The sequence below is a fragment of the Felis catus genome, chromosome C1 (assembly GCF_018350175.1).
Source record: "Felis catus isolate Fca126 chromosome C1, F.catus_Fca126_mat1.0, whole genome shotgun sequence".
Classification (NCBI taxonomy): domain Eukaryota; kingdom Metazoa; phylum Chordata; class Mammalia; order Carnivora; family Felidae; genus Felis; species Felis catus.
This window is the reverse complement of record NC_058375.1, coordinates 5,248,825-5,264,239: the sequence shown is the minus strand read 5'-3', so window position 1 is coordinate 5,264,239 and position 15,415 is coordinate 5,248,825. Positions and strand designations below refer to the sequence as shown.

Sequence of the window (15,415 nt, the reverse complement as noted above, 5' to 3'; positions counted from 1 at the left end):
GCAGCTTAATGTCACTGAAGTGACACAAGTTGTCACCAGCTCTTCTAAACACGGGTGCTGCTGAGTGGGGCGGCAGGGGTGGGGGCGAGTTCTCTGCTCCCATCTCCAGCGCATCTCGCACTTGGGCGGGAGAAAGGACACTTGGGGGACCCCCCCCCCTCGTGTGCTGATGTCAGAAGCAGTCCCTCAGCAGGAGGGGCTTGGAGCAGACGGTGGGTGCAGGGGGCTAGTCCCTCTCTCTTGTCGGCGCGAATCATGGGAAAGAGCACCAGCCCGTTCAGCCGGGACACCTGAGCAAACACCGACCGAGGCAAAGATACCGCAACCTGCCACGCCACCCGTGGCTTCGGGCCAGCTCATTTCCCCTCCGACCTCGCGTCCCGGCTCCCAGAGCCTGGGTGGGTCTGGCTGTGCAGGGTCTGGTCCTGCTTCAGCAAGGGTTTGGGGCAAATCACAGCTCTTCTCTGGGCCCAGATTCCTTCCAGAAAGACGAGCAGGTTGGACCACATGGTTGGCCGGGCTTCCTTCAGGTTCTAACTCCCGAAGATTCCCGAAGTTTGTTTCTCCGCTCTGCCACGGATTTTTAGAACGTCTCCTGTGATTCTTCTTAAGGATAGAACATCAGACACATCCTTGCCTGTCACTTTTTGTTCTCAAACAAAGGACTTGGGGTTCACAAGTGTGGAGCGTCAGCAGGTTACTGCCGGGGAGGAAGCTGGTCTTCGGCCTGTCAGACTGTTCTCAATGGCTTGTTGTCACAGGCGGGGGACAAGGTCGGCCGGGCTGCTCAGACGGATCAGAAGTGTGTGTATTTTTAGGAGCTTTTCAAAGGAGAGGCCTTGCTCTCAGCCCCAGCCAGAGGCTGTTTTGCCTTCTCAGTCTTGTGCGGGGGACTGGAGTGGAGGGAGGTGTCTCCCCTCACCCTGCTCTGGGACCTGCAGGACTCAGTTCCTCCAGGAGGCCACAGCGGCTCCTGTGCTGCTCTTGCCCTCTTTCTCCTTGCTGATGACGCTCTGAGGGTCAAAGTCTTAGGATCACTGCTCCCCACTGCTGGCTAAATAGATCCACATCTTCGTTCTTTTCCAGGGAGATGGATTCTGGAAGCCAGTTGCTAGGAAAGGCCGAGGAAGCCGCAAAATGCTGCCTTGACCATCTGTATCCCCAGGCTTGCCGGTCTCTTTGGGGTCCCAGGTTTGCCAAGAGGGCTTTCTTTGAGGCTACGGCTTCTGGAGCACAGCTGACCCACACTCTAATGAGGAGCTGGGGGTACAGTTGCCCGAGCGGGCCTGCCAGGCAGTCTTTGGAATCTAGAGGATTCCCGCATTCTGGCAACAACCAGGGGTCAGGGCTGAGAAACCCACTTCCACGTGTCTTTTGATGGTAAGTCACAGTTCGTGCACTGAGGCTTGCCCCCAGCCCCTGCACCCCAATGGGGAACAAGCAGGAGAGAGTTTGTCCCAGGGACTCAGAGCGGGTTCAGGATGTCTCCCTGGGCCCAGGGTCAGCAAAGCTGAGTTCCTGAGGGCCCGTAGGCCTGTGGGTGGAGGTGTGGGAGGTGTGGGAGGTGTGGGAGGTGTGGGAGGTATGGAAAGCCCAAGATCTCCTACCTAGGCCAGGTAGGAGTCTGAGAGGCTCCTGGGCCTTCCTCTTTTGCCCTGGACTGGGGAAGGCCATGGCTCTGAGCTCAGAGACAGGTCTGACACCATCTTATCCAGAACTTTCAGCCCCTTGTCTGGGTTCTTTAAACTCACGCTGTTCCCCCTCGCCTGAGGGTCTTCCTACCTGAGGCTTCCTCTGCCCGGAATGCTCCGCCCCACCTTTCACCTGGCAGGTGACACGGCGGCCCATGTCCTTTTCCTTGAGAGGATCACCTCCTCTCAACTTCTTCCTGACTCCCTGGCTGCTTCCTCCCAGCCTCTCTGCCAGCTCCTTTCTGTTTGACATCCGGATGTCTGGGGGAGCCTATGGTGGACCCTGCGCCCCCCCCCTCCCTTATCTACACTTTTTCATGGAACAGTGGCATTTAGACCCATGACTTTCAATTCCATCTATGAGCCCATGATGCCTAAAGGTTATCTCCGTTCTGAGTCTCTCCTTGGCCTGCAGACTTTCAAGTGCACACTGGGCAACTCTAACAAGGCAGTAACAAGTCATAACGTGACCGAAGCCAAACTCTCACTCCCCATCTCCCACACCTGCTGCTGCTTCTTCAAACCCTTCCATCTCCGGGAACGATGCACGGTACCCCGGTTGTTCAAGCCCCAAGCCTGGGGACGACCCGTCATTCTCTCTCATCCTCACGTTCAAATCATCCGCAGAAGCCTTGACTCTACTCCAAACCCCAACCTGTGTCTCCTGGGCTGCATCGTTACCAGCCCTGTCTGGGCCCCCATCATCTCTTGACTGCACTGATGCAAGTGTCAGGTGGTGTCCTTGCAAGTGGAGACATGGTCCAGTCTCCATGCGGCAGCTGGGGGTGTCTCAAAATATAAACCCGAGGGCGTCGACTCACCTGCATAAAACCCTCCCGTGGCCCCCACCGTCCTCAGGATAAAACTCCAGCTCTCTGCCTTGACTGACGGGCTGCACGTGGCCTGGCCCCTCCTGACCTCCCTGGACCCATCTCGTTCCCTTGCACCTTCCCTTACTCTGCTCAACCACAGAAATCTCCTCGGCTCCCCCGACACGCCAGGCTCGTTTGTTCTTTCTCTGAGGATCTTGTTCTTGATATTCCCTCAGTGTGGAAGGTTCTTCCCCTGCGCTTACTGTGGCTGGCTCCTTTCCTGTCATACCGTCTTCCCATAGAGGCCTCCTCTGACCCCCCCAGCCTACAGTAGCCACCCTGGCACCCTCTACCAGGCCACCCCTTTTAAGTGCCCTGATGTGTCCCTTTGTGATCTGTTCGTTGTCTTTCTCTCCCACTGGAATATAAACTCCACGAGCCTAGAGCAGTATTTGGTGCCCAGCAAATGAAGAACCAACGGTCCTGGGGGAAGGAGGCAAGAGGAGAGGCGGGAAGACTGGTTTGCACGTGTGAGGTCATGCTGGGCCGCATGAAGGTGGTGGACAGGGGATGCGGGGAAGCGAGAAAAACCAGGGGGAGAAAAGCACTAGGTTTTTGGTGACGGGGTGCGGGGAGGGGGTGAGCGGGAGGTCTCGGGGTGACTCCTGGCTTCCTGTGGTTGGACTGCCCACTAGGATGGGGGATGTTATAGGAGATGGAGGTGCGGGTGGGGCAACAAAAGAACAGTAGTAAGTTTTGCGACGTGTTGACTTTGCCCAAGAGAAATCTGAGCAGAGCTGTCCAGGGGTGGGGGTGGGGCAGTTAATGGATGGTTCTGGATCTGAGAAGGGGCACAAAGGAGGAGATACTGCACCTTTACCTTTATATACCATAAAGGGTGCCCTGGGTAAGGACAAACCCTCAGGGAGAAGAGAGTGGCCCACCTGTGAAGCCCTCTAGACTCTAGGCTCTAAGACTCCATCCTCTCCTGGTCCCGCCAGCTCCCCTGACTGCTCCTTCTCAGTCTCTATCATGGGCTCCTTCTGGAACCTTCTGTTAATGTCCGTGTAGCCTGCTTTATCCTGGGGCACTCTCTTCTCCCTCTGTCTCAGAATATGACCTTATTTGGAAATAAAGTCTTTGTAATTCGTTAATTAAAGAGATAAGCAGTTATAACGAATTTATACTGGATGAGTGGGCCCTAATCCAATGAATAGCACCCTTCTAAGAAGAGAAAATGGGGACACAGAGATACACACAGAGACAAAGTGCCATGTGACAATGGAGGCAGAGATTGGAGTCATGTTACCACTAGCCAAGGAACGTCAAGGATTGTCAGCAGCCACTAGAAGTTAAAAGAGGCAAAAAGGATGCTCCTCTATTGCTTTCAAAGAACGGCCCTGTTGACACTTTGATTTTGAACTTCCCGCCTCTAGAACTGCAAGAGAATGCATTTCTGTTTTTTAAAGAAAGTTTTTGAATATCCATTTATTTTTGAGAGAGAGAGAGAAAGACAGAGAGGGAGACACAGAATCCGAAGCAGGCTCCAGGCTCTGAGCCGTCAGCACAGAGCCCGACGTGGGGCTCGAACTCACGAAACGCAAGATCGTGACCTGAGCTGAAGTCAGATGCCTAACCGACTGAGCCACCCAGGCATCCCAAGAATACATTTCTGTTCTAAGCCTCTGCGTCTACGTCATTTGTTACGTTGGGCCAAGGAAACTAATGCAATGGTCAAGGACGACCGGGTTGATACTGACCACTGGACGGCCTGGGAAGCTGATGCTTCAAAAACACCCACGTCGGCCCAAGCCCTGGAGCCTCCCCGCCCCCCATCATGGATTGTACTTTGTTTCCTACCCCAACAGCCAGGATGAACTTGCCGAGGCTGCCTCCTTGGCCTCGGCAGAGGCCGGGCTCCTCAGTGCCATTTCTCTGCAGGGCCCCATTTGTCACTGCCGCACGGAGGTGGTGAGGCCCAGCTCCAAGGTGACCCATTCCCTGCCACACAGAGGAGCTCTACACTCATCTATATGGTGACACGGTGTGGCCCCAGTTGCTAACGCCAGGAGATCACTTCTCCAGGAGGCATCTGAGGACCAGGCCCCTTGGCCCCTGAATAAGGAGGGCTAAGGACCGACACCCAGTCTGTAATGACACGGACCCCGCAGAGACCGATTATGGGAAGGGCCCTCATGCTTTGATGCAAGGCACTGGCTGGGCAGGCTGCAGCTCAGAGAAGGGGGTATCCCTGCCACTCAGCTTCAAGTCCCAAGTAGAAGACTGGGTCAAACCAGCTTTGTCTACAGTCACCTTGTCTCCGGAGTGGAGCCTGGGGCACACGAAGCAGGTTAGCTCCGGCAAAGAAGCACCAGAGAACCATGAGCTAACCCGTGCCAGAAGAATGCTAGAGTCTCCTGGTAGCACCCACGTTACTTGTGGGGAGGACCCCTATGTCCGAGCTCCTCAAGCTTCTCCTCCCAAGTCCTCCCAGAGGCAGGTGCGGGTGGGCCCTCGGGCGCTGGCTACGGATGGAATTCAGGGCAGCTCTCCCAGCTTAAGACAATTCATTCTCGCTCTATGTCATAGCTTAAAAACGCACGTGAATTTTGTATCCTACTCCATACAATTTTTAGTAAAACTTACTTTTAGTAAAACTGTGACATTTTCAATTATTTACACCCAAATTACTTATTTAAATAATGGTTTGGCTCTGGGCATGTTCTCTCATGTGGACAGTTCAGCGTCACACAATAGGCACAGGAGAGGGTGACTGGGAGGTGGGCTGTGAGTCTCCAGGAGGGAGGGAGTGGGGCCAGGAGCAGCTGACACCCTGGAGTATCACTAGGGGAGGGAAAAAAACATCCAGAGGCTTGGGGGGGGGAGGGGGAGGGCGGGGAGGGGGCAGTCTCACAGCTGGAATGGCCAGCCTGTTGCCACTGGGCTACCCCCTGTGGTCTCTAGGTCAGTGTATGGCCTCTGGCTCCTGGTGGGGGGAGGCTGCCTTTAGAAACCAGCTCTCAGGGGAAAGGCTGGCAGGACCATGGCCACATGTGGGGGATAGGCAGCCTAGAGGTGGGAGGCGGGGCTTGGGACCACCCCAGCCACGCGTCTTCCTTCTTCCCTCTGTTACCATAGAGGGTTTGGTCAGAGCAGAAAGCCAAACCCCGAGATCAAATCTCACTTTTCCTTCTCTCCACCTCCTCAGTAGGGAGGACCTCTCCCTACTGCTCTCAGTCGTTCCAGACATCTGACCCGAGGCAGGCTGCCCTGGGGGTCGGCCTCCTGGATGGCCCCCTGGGCCCTGGGGAGTGTCCACCTTGCCCCGAGTCTTCCTATGCAGGAAGATGATAAAGACAGCTGTAGCCCCTGCTCCCCACCCTGCTGGAGAGGACAGGGTCCCTCTCCTGCCCCCGAGGGTCAGCAGGAGGCCTGCCCAGATGGCCAGCTGATGAGCCCCAGAAAGCTGCATCCGGGCCTCCCCCCAATCCTCTTGCCCAGGCAGAGGCTCAGCTGCCTGAGGAGCAACTGAAAATAGAGTCTACGTATAAGCGGCTTAGTGGGCTTCCAAGAAGGGGGCCGCTGGGGTTGCCGTGGGGCCGGAGGGACCGCGGGGGCTTCTCGACCCGGCCTTGGGGAGGAAGAACAGGGCAAGAGAAAGAACAAGGCACCCAGAAGTTCTACTCATCTCCTCTTCCAGGGACAGGAGTCACTTAAAGGTGTCCCAGTGCCCTTGGTTTGATGTGAGCCCCACCCCCCCCAGCTCCAGAGCCGCAGTGTCAAGTGGCCTGGGTTTATTCTCTTCGCAAACACAGGCGCAGGCCAGACCATCTAAACGGACTGCACATCCTCCCCGTGCACGGCAGAGCCCTGGCTGTGTGTATCTCCAGGACCCGCAGCGGGCAGGAGAGACATTTCCCAGAGCCCCTCCCAAAATGTCTCCAGGGTAAACTCACTGCCTCACTGTCTCTAGCCTGGAAGAGGTGCCATTGTCTTCCCAAATACACAGCTAGCGGCTTGCCCCAGACCATTCTGGGGTCTCCTGGCAAACGGCCTGGGGTCAGGCATGGGGAAACCTGTTCTGGATTTGCACCTTTGGCGTGAAATGGTGAAAATGGTAGCTCCCAGAGTAGCCTGGCCTGAGGCAGCCACGGTGTCATTCATCCCCTCGGCGCTCGCTGCGCCCCGCCCCAAGATACTCCTTTTCATCCCTCTCGGCTTAGCGGATGCCTGCTCAGATTTGATGTTTTAGGTCTGGGAAGCCTTCCTGACCACTGGGCTGGATTAAACTCTTTTGATGTGTCCGGTGAGCACTCATTTACTCACACATGAGTTTATAGCACAATTACATACTGCGGCCTGCAACCTGCCAGCCCGCGCTAGGCAGTGGGGGTCCAGGCAGACCCGGCTGGGGGGGGGGTGGGTAAGGGAGGAGAAGCCCCCTAGATCTGCGGGAGGAGCTGCAGCTCCTGGGACCCACGTGAGGCGCTTCCTAAAGTCTGCCCCGAGCCAGCTAAGTGGCGACGACAGCGCGCACCCCCCCCCTTCTCCCTCCTTCCGTGATCTCCGCGTCGGGTGAGGGCTGCGCTCAGCTGGGATTTTGGGGACTAGGTGCCCAAGCACCTCGTCGGAGACGATCGCCCCCGACCCGGGCCGGGCGGCTCAGACAAAGGCTGCGCCACCGCCGCCGCCCGCGCGTGCGGGTTCGCTGCGCTCCACGCTCGGGCCCCCACGCGGCCTTTCGTCTGGCAAAACAAATCCATTTTAAAAATGAAATGAAGGCACAAATCCTCTTCCCAAACATTTCTCCCCCACTGGGATGGGGGAGGGGGCAAAGCGCGCCCCCACGATCGGGAGCAGGGCGACGGGTGCGGGGAAAACAACCGCGCGCGGGCGCAGCCGCGGGGCTCCCCGCGCCTCGCGGGTCCCGCAGGGCTGGGGAGAGGCGCGGGGCCTTGCCGCAGTCCCGGCGGGCGCGAGGGGAGGCGAAGGCGGCCGGCCGGCGAAGCGCCCCTGCATTGCGGAGGGCCGGCGGGGCGGGCGGGCGGACAGGCGTGCGCGCGTGTGCGTGCGCGCGTGTGTGTGCACGCGCGCCGCCCGGCCGCCGCGCCCCAGTTTGCTCGGCGCTGCGGTCCTTCGCCCCCTCCCCTTTGCACCGCCTCTCCTCCCCCTCGCCGCCGCGGCGCGCGCGTCCCCACCTCCCAGCAGCTCCCGGGGCGAATCTGCCCGGTAACCGCGGGGGCGGGAGGGGAGGGGCGCGGAGGGGAAGGCTTCCGCCAGCCTGGCCCCTGCAGCATCTTCCCCCACACCGAGTTCTCTGCCAGGCCGCGGGGTCGGCCAGAGGCCCCGCAGACCGCTACCCTCGGGGCTGTCCCAGCTGTCCCCTTTGCACTGGGCAGATTAAGCCCTCGCGCTGCGGCTGCGGTTCTGCTCCCTCCCCCCGCCCCCACCTCCCCGCACGGTTATTATTTATCAGGCTGGTGAAATGCTGGGAAAATTTTCCTTCCGTGGATAAGGCACTTGCACTCGTTTAGGGAAGGGGTCTTACGGTTCCTCTGCAGTGGCCACCCCTCCCTTCCTATTACTTGAAAGGACACCTGGTCGAGACCAAAGGGAGAGGGATTCCTGAGATCTTGCGGGGGCCCTGATCTGTTCTCTGGGCCGGGGTGGGCCTGCCACGTCCTTCCCCCAACTCCTGTCATCTCTCCAGGGCCTGAAGGATGCTTATCTCAACTGGAGGCCTGTGGAGGTCAGAGCTCCAGGTCCCCTCTGGAGGTGGCTGCTGGGGAGCAGGTGTCCAGCTTGGTAGCAGGCTTATCGCCCAAGGGACCTGGTGTGGCGGAGGGCTCAGAAGTGTGTCTGTAATGAGACAAAGATGATTCTCCTTGCCCATGGTCTGCCTCACAGCCTCCCTGCTACAGCTTGCTCTCTGGCTTCCGGGGGGCTGGCTGATGTTTCCTGCGCTCCGAGGTACCGCCTGGCTGAGACTTGGCTCTCTGAAGGGCTCCAGCTCCCAGGCAGGTCCTGCGCTGGTCCCAGTATCCTTCGGCCTGTCCTGGCGAGGTGACCTGGTCACTCAGGGAGAGCCAGGACTCTGCAGACTAGCCTGTTCCATTTCCCATTTGTTCTGCAAGGCTGAAACCGGATTTCCTGAACGGGAGCCCCTGGTCACCCTGCCCTTCTCTGTTACATCCTGCAGGACATCGTCACAGCTCTGGCTGGCTCCAGTCTTGCCCAGGGTGGCTGCCAAGGCCAGCCCGGTGCTCCCACGCAGCTACTGCCAGGGTGCAGATGCCTGCTGACCCAAGGCCACCTCTGGGAACAGCTCAGAGGGTTCGGCGGCCAGGGTGGCCGCCAGGCACCCTGTCATTGCTGGAGCCGGGCTGGGATGAGGCTGATATTTGCACACTGGGTTCAGGAAAGCTGCCCAGGGCACGTGCCCAAGCCCAGAAATCCCCCGGCAGCCAGCAGCAAGGGGAAGTCTGGGAGGTGAGAAGGCCAAGGGCTGCTGTGCACAGGAGAGAGGTGCTTACAGAGGGCCCAGGATCAGCTTGGGCAAGGCCCACACCGCAGGCTGATGGAGGTCTTTGGCCAGCACCCCACGGACAGGCCCTTCCGCTAGCCGCCCTGATACTGATGCGTGTGCAGCCATTCCTCCCACTCTGTCTGGGGGCAGAGAGCAGACTGCCAGTTCGGCTCCCCACGCCACTTCCGGGGCTTCTGCTGGGCATGCCCAGGCTGGGAAGGGCAGCCTCTGACCTTAGCATCCCCCCACCTGTCTTTGACAGCTCTTCTCTGCAGAGGCTCTGGTACCAGCACTCACTCATGTTCAAGGCCGGTGGCTCTCAGAGGGCCGTGCTTGGACAGCAGGTCCTGTCTCCTCCATTTGAGCCTTTTGGGGCTCTCTGGCCCTCCACCCTCAGCCATGAGGATGATCCTGGGCTTGTTTCAGATGCTCTACAGGGCACAGGCTAAAGTAAAAACAGCCTAGAAGCAGGGGGTGACAGGTGTTTGAGGGCTTTCCATGAGGTTTGGTTTGTTACCCATAAAAAGCAAAAGCACTTAATACACAGCACCGTCTCCCGCCCCCTCCCCCTCCCCCGCCCCCGCCAAGCCGTCCTGTCCAGGCCCTAGATCACGAAAGGAGCCAAGCCAGAGCTCCCTCCACCCAGCTTCCCACATTGCGTTCATCTCTTAGAGGCTCGGGGCTTGGTGATGGCCTCTGGGGGCTCTCTCTTCAAGGACATCCTAGAAATTGGCTTGGGGGGGGGGCAGTGGCAGAGGATGGACAGACCCCGCTGCTCAAGGTCTGTCCAGAGAGGAACCTCGTAGCAACCCGGGGGCTTGTCTGGCCACTCAGATCCCCTGGCAGGAGTGACAGCGAAGGCCCAAACTCACAAACTTCATTCTGTGCCAGGGGAGAGATCAAGGTTAAGGGCAGGGACTCAGTGGGTCCTTCCGTGGTGGAGACTTTCACTCCAAGCAAAAGTAAGGGAATCCAAATGTTTCCTTCTTTTTCACACCCTGTGCACAGGGTCCCCAAGTGCCCCTCTTCCTCAGCACCTGGCAAGGTGACCCGAGCGCTGTTCTTACCGTCCAATGACAGCCAGTCATGCTGGGAGGAAGGGAGCGTGGGCAGGGCCCGGGCTTTGTACTCAAACACCACTGAGTTGGAGATGATCTGGTTGTTGAAGGCAACTTGTAGGGTCACAAGACCAGTGTCATGGGCTGAAAGCAAAAGAGAGAGAGGTCAGGGCGAGGGGCGGGGATGGGCGCCCTTCAACTTGACGTACCACACAAGAACCTCGAGTGCCCCCTCCCCACTCCCCTTCACGGGGTAACCCCAGCCTCCGCCTGCTCATTCCGCAAGGCCTAGACGTAGTGCTTCTTCTTCCAGGAACCTTCTCTAGACCCCAGACTCAGCCAGGAGCCCCGCGATCACTCCTGCACCCGGCGAGGGCAGGTACCGGGAACTCAGTGCAGATTTGCTGAGTGAATGGATGAATGGTCCCCAACCCTGTCCCATGGCTGCCTGACTTCTCCCCCATCTCATCCATCCTAGATGGGATCCCGGGAAAGCATTTGCTTTGGAGTCTTTGTGTTTTTATTTCCCCCTTTCATCTTATTCTACAAGCTTGTCCTGAGGCACTTAGCATGGCCTTCCAAGTATTTTCAGAACTTCCTCTGCCTCCCTGATGAGAGCAGGAGGTTCATCTGTGCCTGTGACTCTGGGCCCACGGGTGCCAAGCTGGGAGTGCCAGCCTGAAGCCTGCACCTCCCCTCCAATGCCTAGACAGTGGCCTTTGGGAAGACAGGCCCCTGTGGGGCTCATTCACTGCTCTGTCCCCAACACAGGGCTCAATGTATTTATTGGATGTCTAACGACTGGGACATTTGTACCATCAGCAAGAAGAGAGCCCACCCCCGGCAGAAACCTGCTTCATGTCTGGGGTTAAGGCTTTGTGTGGCTCCTGTTGAAATATGGGGGGCTGTGGCCCACCGAGATGGCCGCGGGGGTCAGAGTAGGTATGCAGTCTGCTCTACCCCGCCAGGTCTCGTCCCCCCGGTAGACATCAGGGTTGTGTGCTCCCTGCCCTGCTTTTTTGGAACACCAGGCCCAGGGCCTCCCCGGGACAGATTTCCAGGGAGGACGCACATAGGGATCGTGTTACTGTTTGGGCTCTTGGCTTTCAGAAGCTTACAGACTCGAGAAAGCTGTCCAAGTCAGCTGCTCCCCAGGGCAGAGTAAGTGCAGACCTTACTTCCCAGGGGAAAACCAAGTCATTGACCTGTGGCCTCTGTTCATCCCAGGTTTGTATTATGCCACTGTCCCCAGAGCGAGGGTCTTCAGGAAGTCACTGCCCAAGGGTGACAAGTGGGTTTTTCCCCTCTGCTTCCACCCTGGGGTGGTCTCTCAGCTCCAGACTACAAGCTGAGCCAACTGGCTCCATGGAGGGTGGGGGTTCCAGGGGACCTCCTGTGGTGTCTCTCTGGACAAGGGGTTCCCAGCCAAGTCCAGAACCTCCTGAGGCCCTGATAGTGTCCCCAGGCCGACTTCCAAGTTCATGGTCACTCATCTTCCCTAGAGATTTGCCTGGTTTACCAACAGGAAGAAAGGACAGCACACACCCCATCTGAGCCCGCTCAGCTCTGCGCTCAGTAGCTAGCCACCTGGCCTCGGCTGGCGCTGGGGAGCCCAAGGCTGCTCTGTGACACGTGTTCTGGACCGAGGGTGCCCCTCTTGTCCAGCACCTCCCAGCACTTGTACAGCCTGCAGTGATGCTGGAATGTGGCTGATTGAAAGCATCCCATCCTTCCCCAGAGAGACAGACAGAGAGGACCTTGCATAGTCTCCTGGGTCCCAGACCAGCAGCGTGGTGCACACAGGGACACTTCCTTGGCCTTCTCCCTCCCCCCCCTTGAGTCCATCGGCGAGTCCCGGTCCCTCCACTTCTCTGTCTCCACTGCCACCATTGTGGTCCAAGCTGCCATCATCTCTCGCCTAGATTCCCGCATTAGCCGCCTGCTGAGGGCAGGCACAGTATACTGGAGACCTACCTGTTTCCTGCTGGGATGGGGTTGGGGGGCCACATTCCAAAGCTCCTACGTGAAACTGATGGGAATATGTTGCCCAGGGAGCTCTCCTCCTTAAGTCAGGAAAGATCACCCCTCTGCCCGCTTCCTCCAGTTTCCCTGTTTCTGTTCTTCCTTCCTACAATCTGTTCTCCCACACCCAGAATCATCTTTGAAAGACATAATTTAGATCACTTCGCTTCCCTCCTTAAAACTAATGGCTTCCTATTGCAAATAAAACCAAATCAAACTCCTTCCCGTGACTCAGAAGGACGGACATCCTGGGTCCCTCAGAAGGACGGACATTGGTCCCTGCCATCTTCTCCAACCCTGCCATGTTCAATTCTCCCACCCCCACCCATATCCCCCCCAACTTGCCCCGCTATTTCTTTGCCTCCTTGTTTCTTTCTGTCTTCGGCAGTTAAAATGTAAGCTCCGTGAGAGTGGGGCACAGGTCTGTCCTGATCACGTCTTCATGCCCGGGGCCAAGGTCAGTACCTGGCATGCATGGGGTGGCCACTCAACCGTTTGTTGAATGAATTGCTTCAAATCTCAGTGCCCTTGCCCACCTCATTTTGAATTTCACCCTTTGCCTTTGGTGACTGCCCAGGAACCCGGGGTGGGGCTGTGGCCAAAACAAGTCTTCTGGTTGGTGGCTACTGCTGTCTCCTCCTGAGCCCAAGGTGGGGGGGGGGGAGGAGCTTTCCTGAAGTCCCCTTCACCACCCCTTCACCCTGGGCTCAGTGCCCTGACTTGGTTGTCTCGCTCCCGCTCTTGGAGCACGACTGCCATCTTGTAGGAGACAGACTCCGTGCTGTGTGTCATCTGTGGCCAGTGACAGTGGGGGACCGTGCTCCCGGTCAGGGTCCAGTCTCCTCGTCGGGTGTCAGGCTGGTGACTAGTGGCCACATGCACTCCCTGTGCCCCTTCTTCCCATGTCATTCCCAGCTCCTGAGGTCGCTTGGCTTGGGCTCACAGGCCTCTGGGCCCTTGTTTTGGGCGAGGCCAGCTTGGCTCTGCCTCTAGGTGTCCCTTCTTCCAGATCAGCTCATCTCCCTGCTCCCTTGAAGACTCAGGGAAGAGGTCTCCGAGCAGCCGGTATCACCCCCCAGGGCAGTGGCTTGTTTGTGTGACTGACGCCTCCCTGGACGGATTGCCCCTTGGGGACGGAGTTGGGCCAAGGGGCTGAGTCTTGAGTTTTGCTCCATTCTAGATGTGTACCAGCGCCTGGTGAACGATTCGGTGCGTGAAGGAATGCGTGCGTACATCCAGCACCGTCTTACAGGGTGACGGGTTTTAATTTGGGCCTTAAAGCAGACGTGTCCAAAGGGGACCCTCTCTTTGCGGTCAGCTGCAGAACAAGTCGGTGCTCTAGCAGCGAGGCCTTGGCTCCCAGTCTCTGCCTGAACCTGTGGCTTCTCACCCCTGGGTTCAAGATGTGCTGTTAGAGGATCCTGAACCACTGGGAGACATGGTGGCTGCCAGCTTTCGGGACCCAGGAATGCTCAGGGACCAGGACAGCCGCCTGCTGAGAGATGGAACAGAGTGGATCCCCTCTTCCCCTCGAAGCAGAAAGAGCTAAGACTTCGCTAGTGGAGCCCCTACGAGTTGAGCCTGTGAACCAAGTGCTTTACGGACCGTCCTTCAACTCTGCTCTTACCCACCTGGCAGCTGGTTTTTCAGATGTAGAAGCCGAGGCCCAGAGAGGTCAAGGACTGAGAGCTAAAGTCACCAAGTGGTAACTGGCGGATCCGGGATGTGCTGTGGTGTGACGGATCCAGCACCCGGGATTCGCCAGGTCGTGGCCTGGGACAGCAGCCAGAGGGCGTGCAAAGGCCAGCCTTTTCTGTGGAGGGGTCAGATAACCTAGGACAGGCAAGGTCTGGGTCCTCAGCCAGGCAAGAGCCAGGTACAGGAAATGGCTTCTATTTAGAGGCCGGGCAAGTCCTGTTCCAGCAGCAGGTGGTAAGTGGACAGTGTAATAACACGCTGCCCTGTCCCCCTACCCACCCCCACCCTGGGGTAGAGGTTGGGGGGGCGGGGAGTGATGGCTGCATTGGCCGTGCGGCACTGAGCTGTGATAGGCTGACCCAGTCTGGGCTGGCATCCTGATGGCTGTGCTCCAGAACAAGCAAGGCTGCTGGGAGCAAAGGGGGCTGAACGGGTCCCCTGGAGCAGGGCCAACAGGGGGAGGCCAACTTGGGCAGCATCCCTGGCTCCCTGGGATATTTGTGGTGAAGGAGGTGCTGGGTTCAGGGAGTGGGGTAGGGGAGGGCCGAGCATGTGAACCCAGTCCTGGAGCATTCTGGCCTGGCTGGCTGCACAGGGAATGGAGCGAGAGAAGAAAGAATGTTCCATGTGGACTCAGAAGCTCCAGGCTGGGGGGATGGTGTGGGGGGAGACAGACAGCTGGGGTGGCCCAAGGCCCCTGTCCTCACTTCTCTCTCTAACCTTGGGCCTCCACAGGGAGCACTCTGTCCTTCTGTAGATCCCTTGGCTTCAGATAACATGGTCTCTCTCTCCATTCACTGCCTGGGCAAGCTGGACAGGCCATCCCCGAGCTCATGTCCGCCAACGGGTCTTCCCAGAACCAGCACAGAGGTCAGAAAACAGGAGCTCTAGAAACGGATTCCTTCACAAATACTGATCTCCTTCTTGTGACATGTCAGACACTTGTAGGCCCTGGGGCCACACGGTGACCAGGAAAGACACAGACCCTGACAAATGGAGCTGGTGGGCCAGCGGGGAGATAGCAATGGCCAGAGGTCAAGAAGTTGCCCAGACAGGGACGTCAAGCCCAGTAGATGACGATGAAGCCCTGAGTGAGGACGGAGAAGGTCAGAGCCACAGGGAGGGCAGAGGCGCTCCTGCCCCTGAAACTGGAAGAATATTCTGTGCCTGCACCTTTTTCCGGGGGCAGGGCAGATGGCTTCACTTTCTCAAGGGAGTCCGTGCAGATTATTATCAGTTTGACAGGTCCTCCCCTGCTGCCCGCCAGGCCTTCTCCATCCCTCTCTGATCTGCTCAGTGCCCTGGGGGACTGGCCGTGTGGACCACACAGCCTGGGCTCGCTCATTCTTGTGGCTTCTGGTTGGCGGGAGCTGCGAGAGGCACGGGCCAGAGGAGAGAGAGCTGCCTGGCTGCTCTGACCTCGGGTGTGGCCCCCGTCAGGCCCCTCCACCTGCCCGGCTCTTACCACCAGCTCCTGGAAACTTTCAGGCTGAGGGTGGCTCCGGTCTCCTGCTGTGCCCAGTCCTGGGTGTGTCAACCCAGCTCATTGGTTGTCCCAACAACCCCCATCATGTTCATGAACCTCAAAATCCCAGCTGAGCAGGCTTC

The 15,415-nt window shown here is 58.3% G+C and overlaps 1 protein-coding gene across 8 annotated transcripts in view; it reads right to left on the bottom strand.

Annotated features, from left to right (window-relative positions):
* CAMTA1 (calmodulin binding transcription activator 1) overlaps positions 1-15,415 on the bottom strand; it is an 850,500-nt gene that overhangs the window by 69,192 nt on the left and 765,893 nt on the right. For all 8 annotated transcript variants that reach the window (XM_045035030.1, XM_045035028.1, XM_045035029.1 and 5 more), the window contains exon 12: positions 10,097-10,231. In XM_045035030.1, the coding sequence (XP_044890965.1) occupies positions 10,097-10,231 (135 nt within the window). The remainder of the gene's footprint in view (positions 1-10,096; positions 10,232-15,415) is intronic.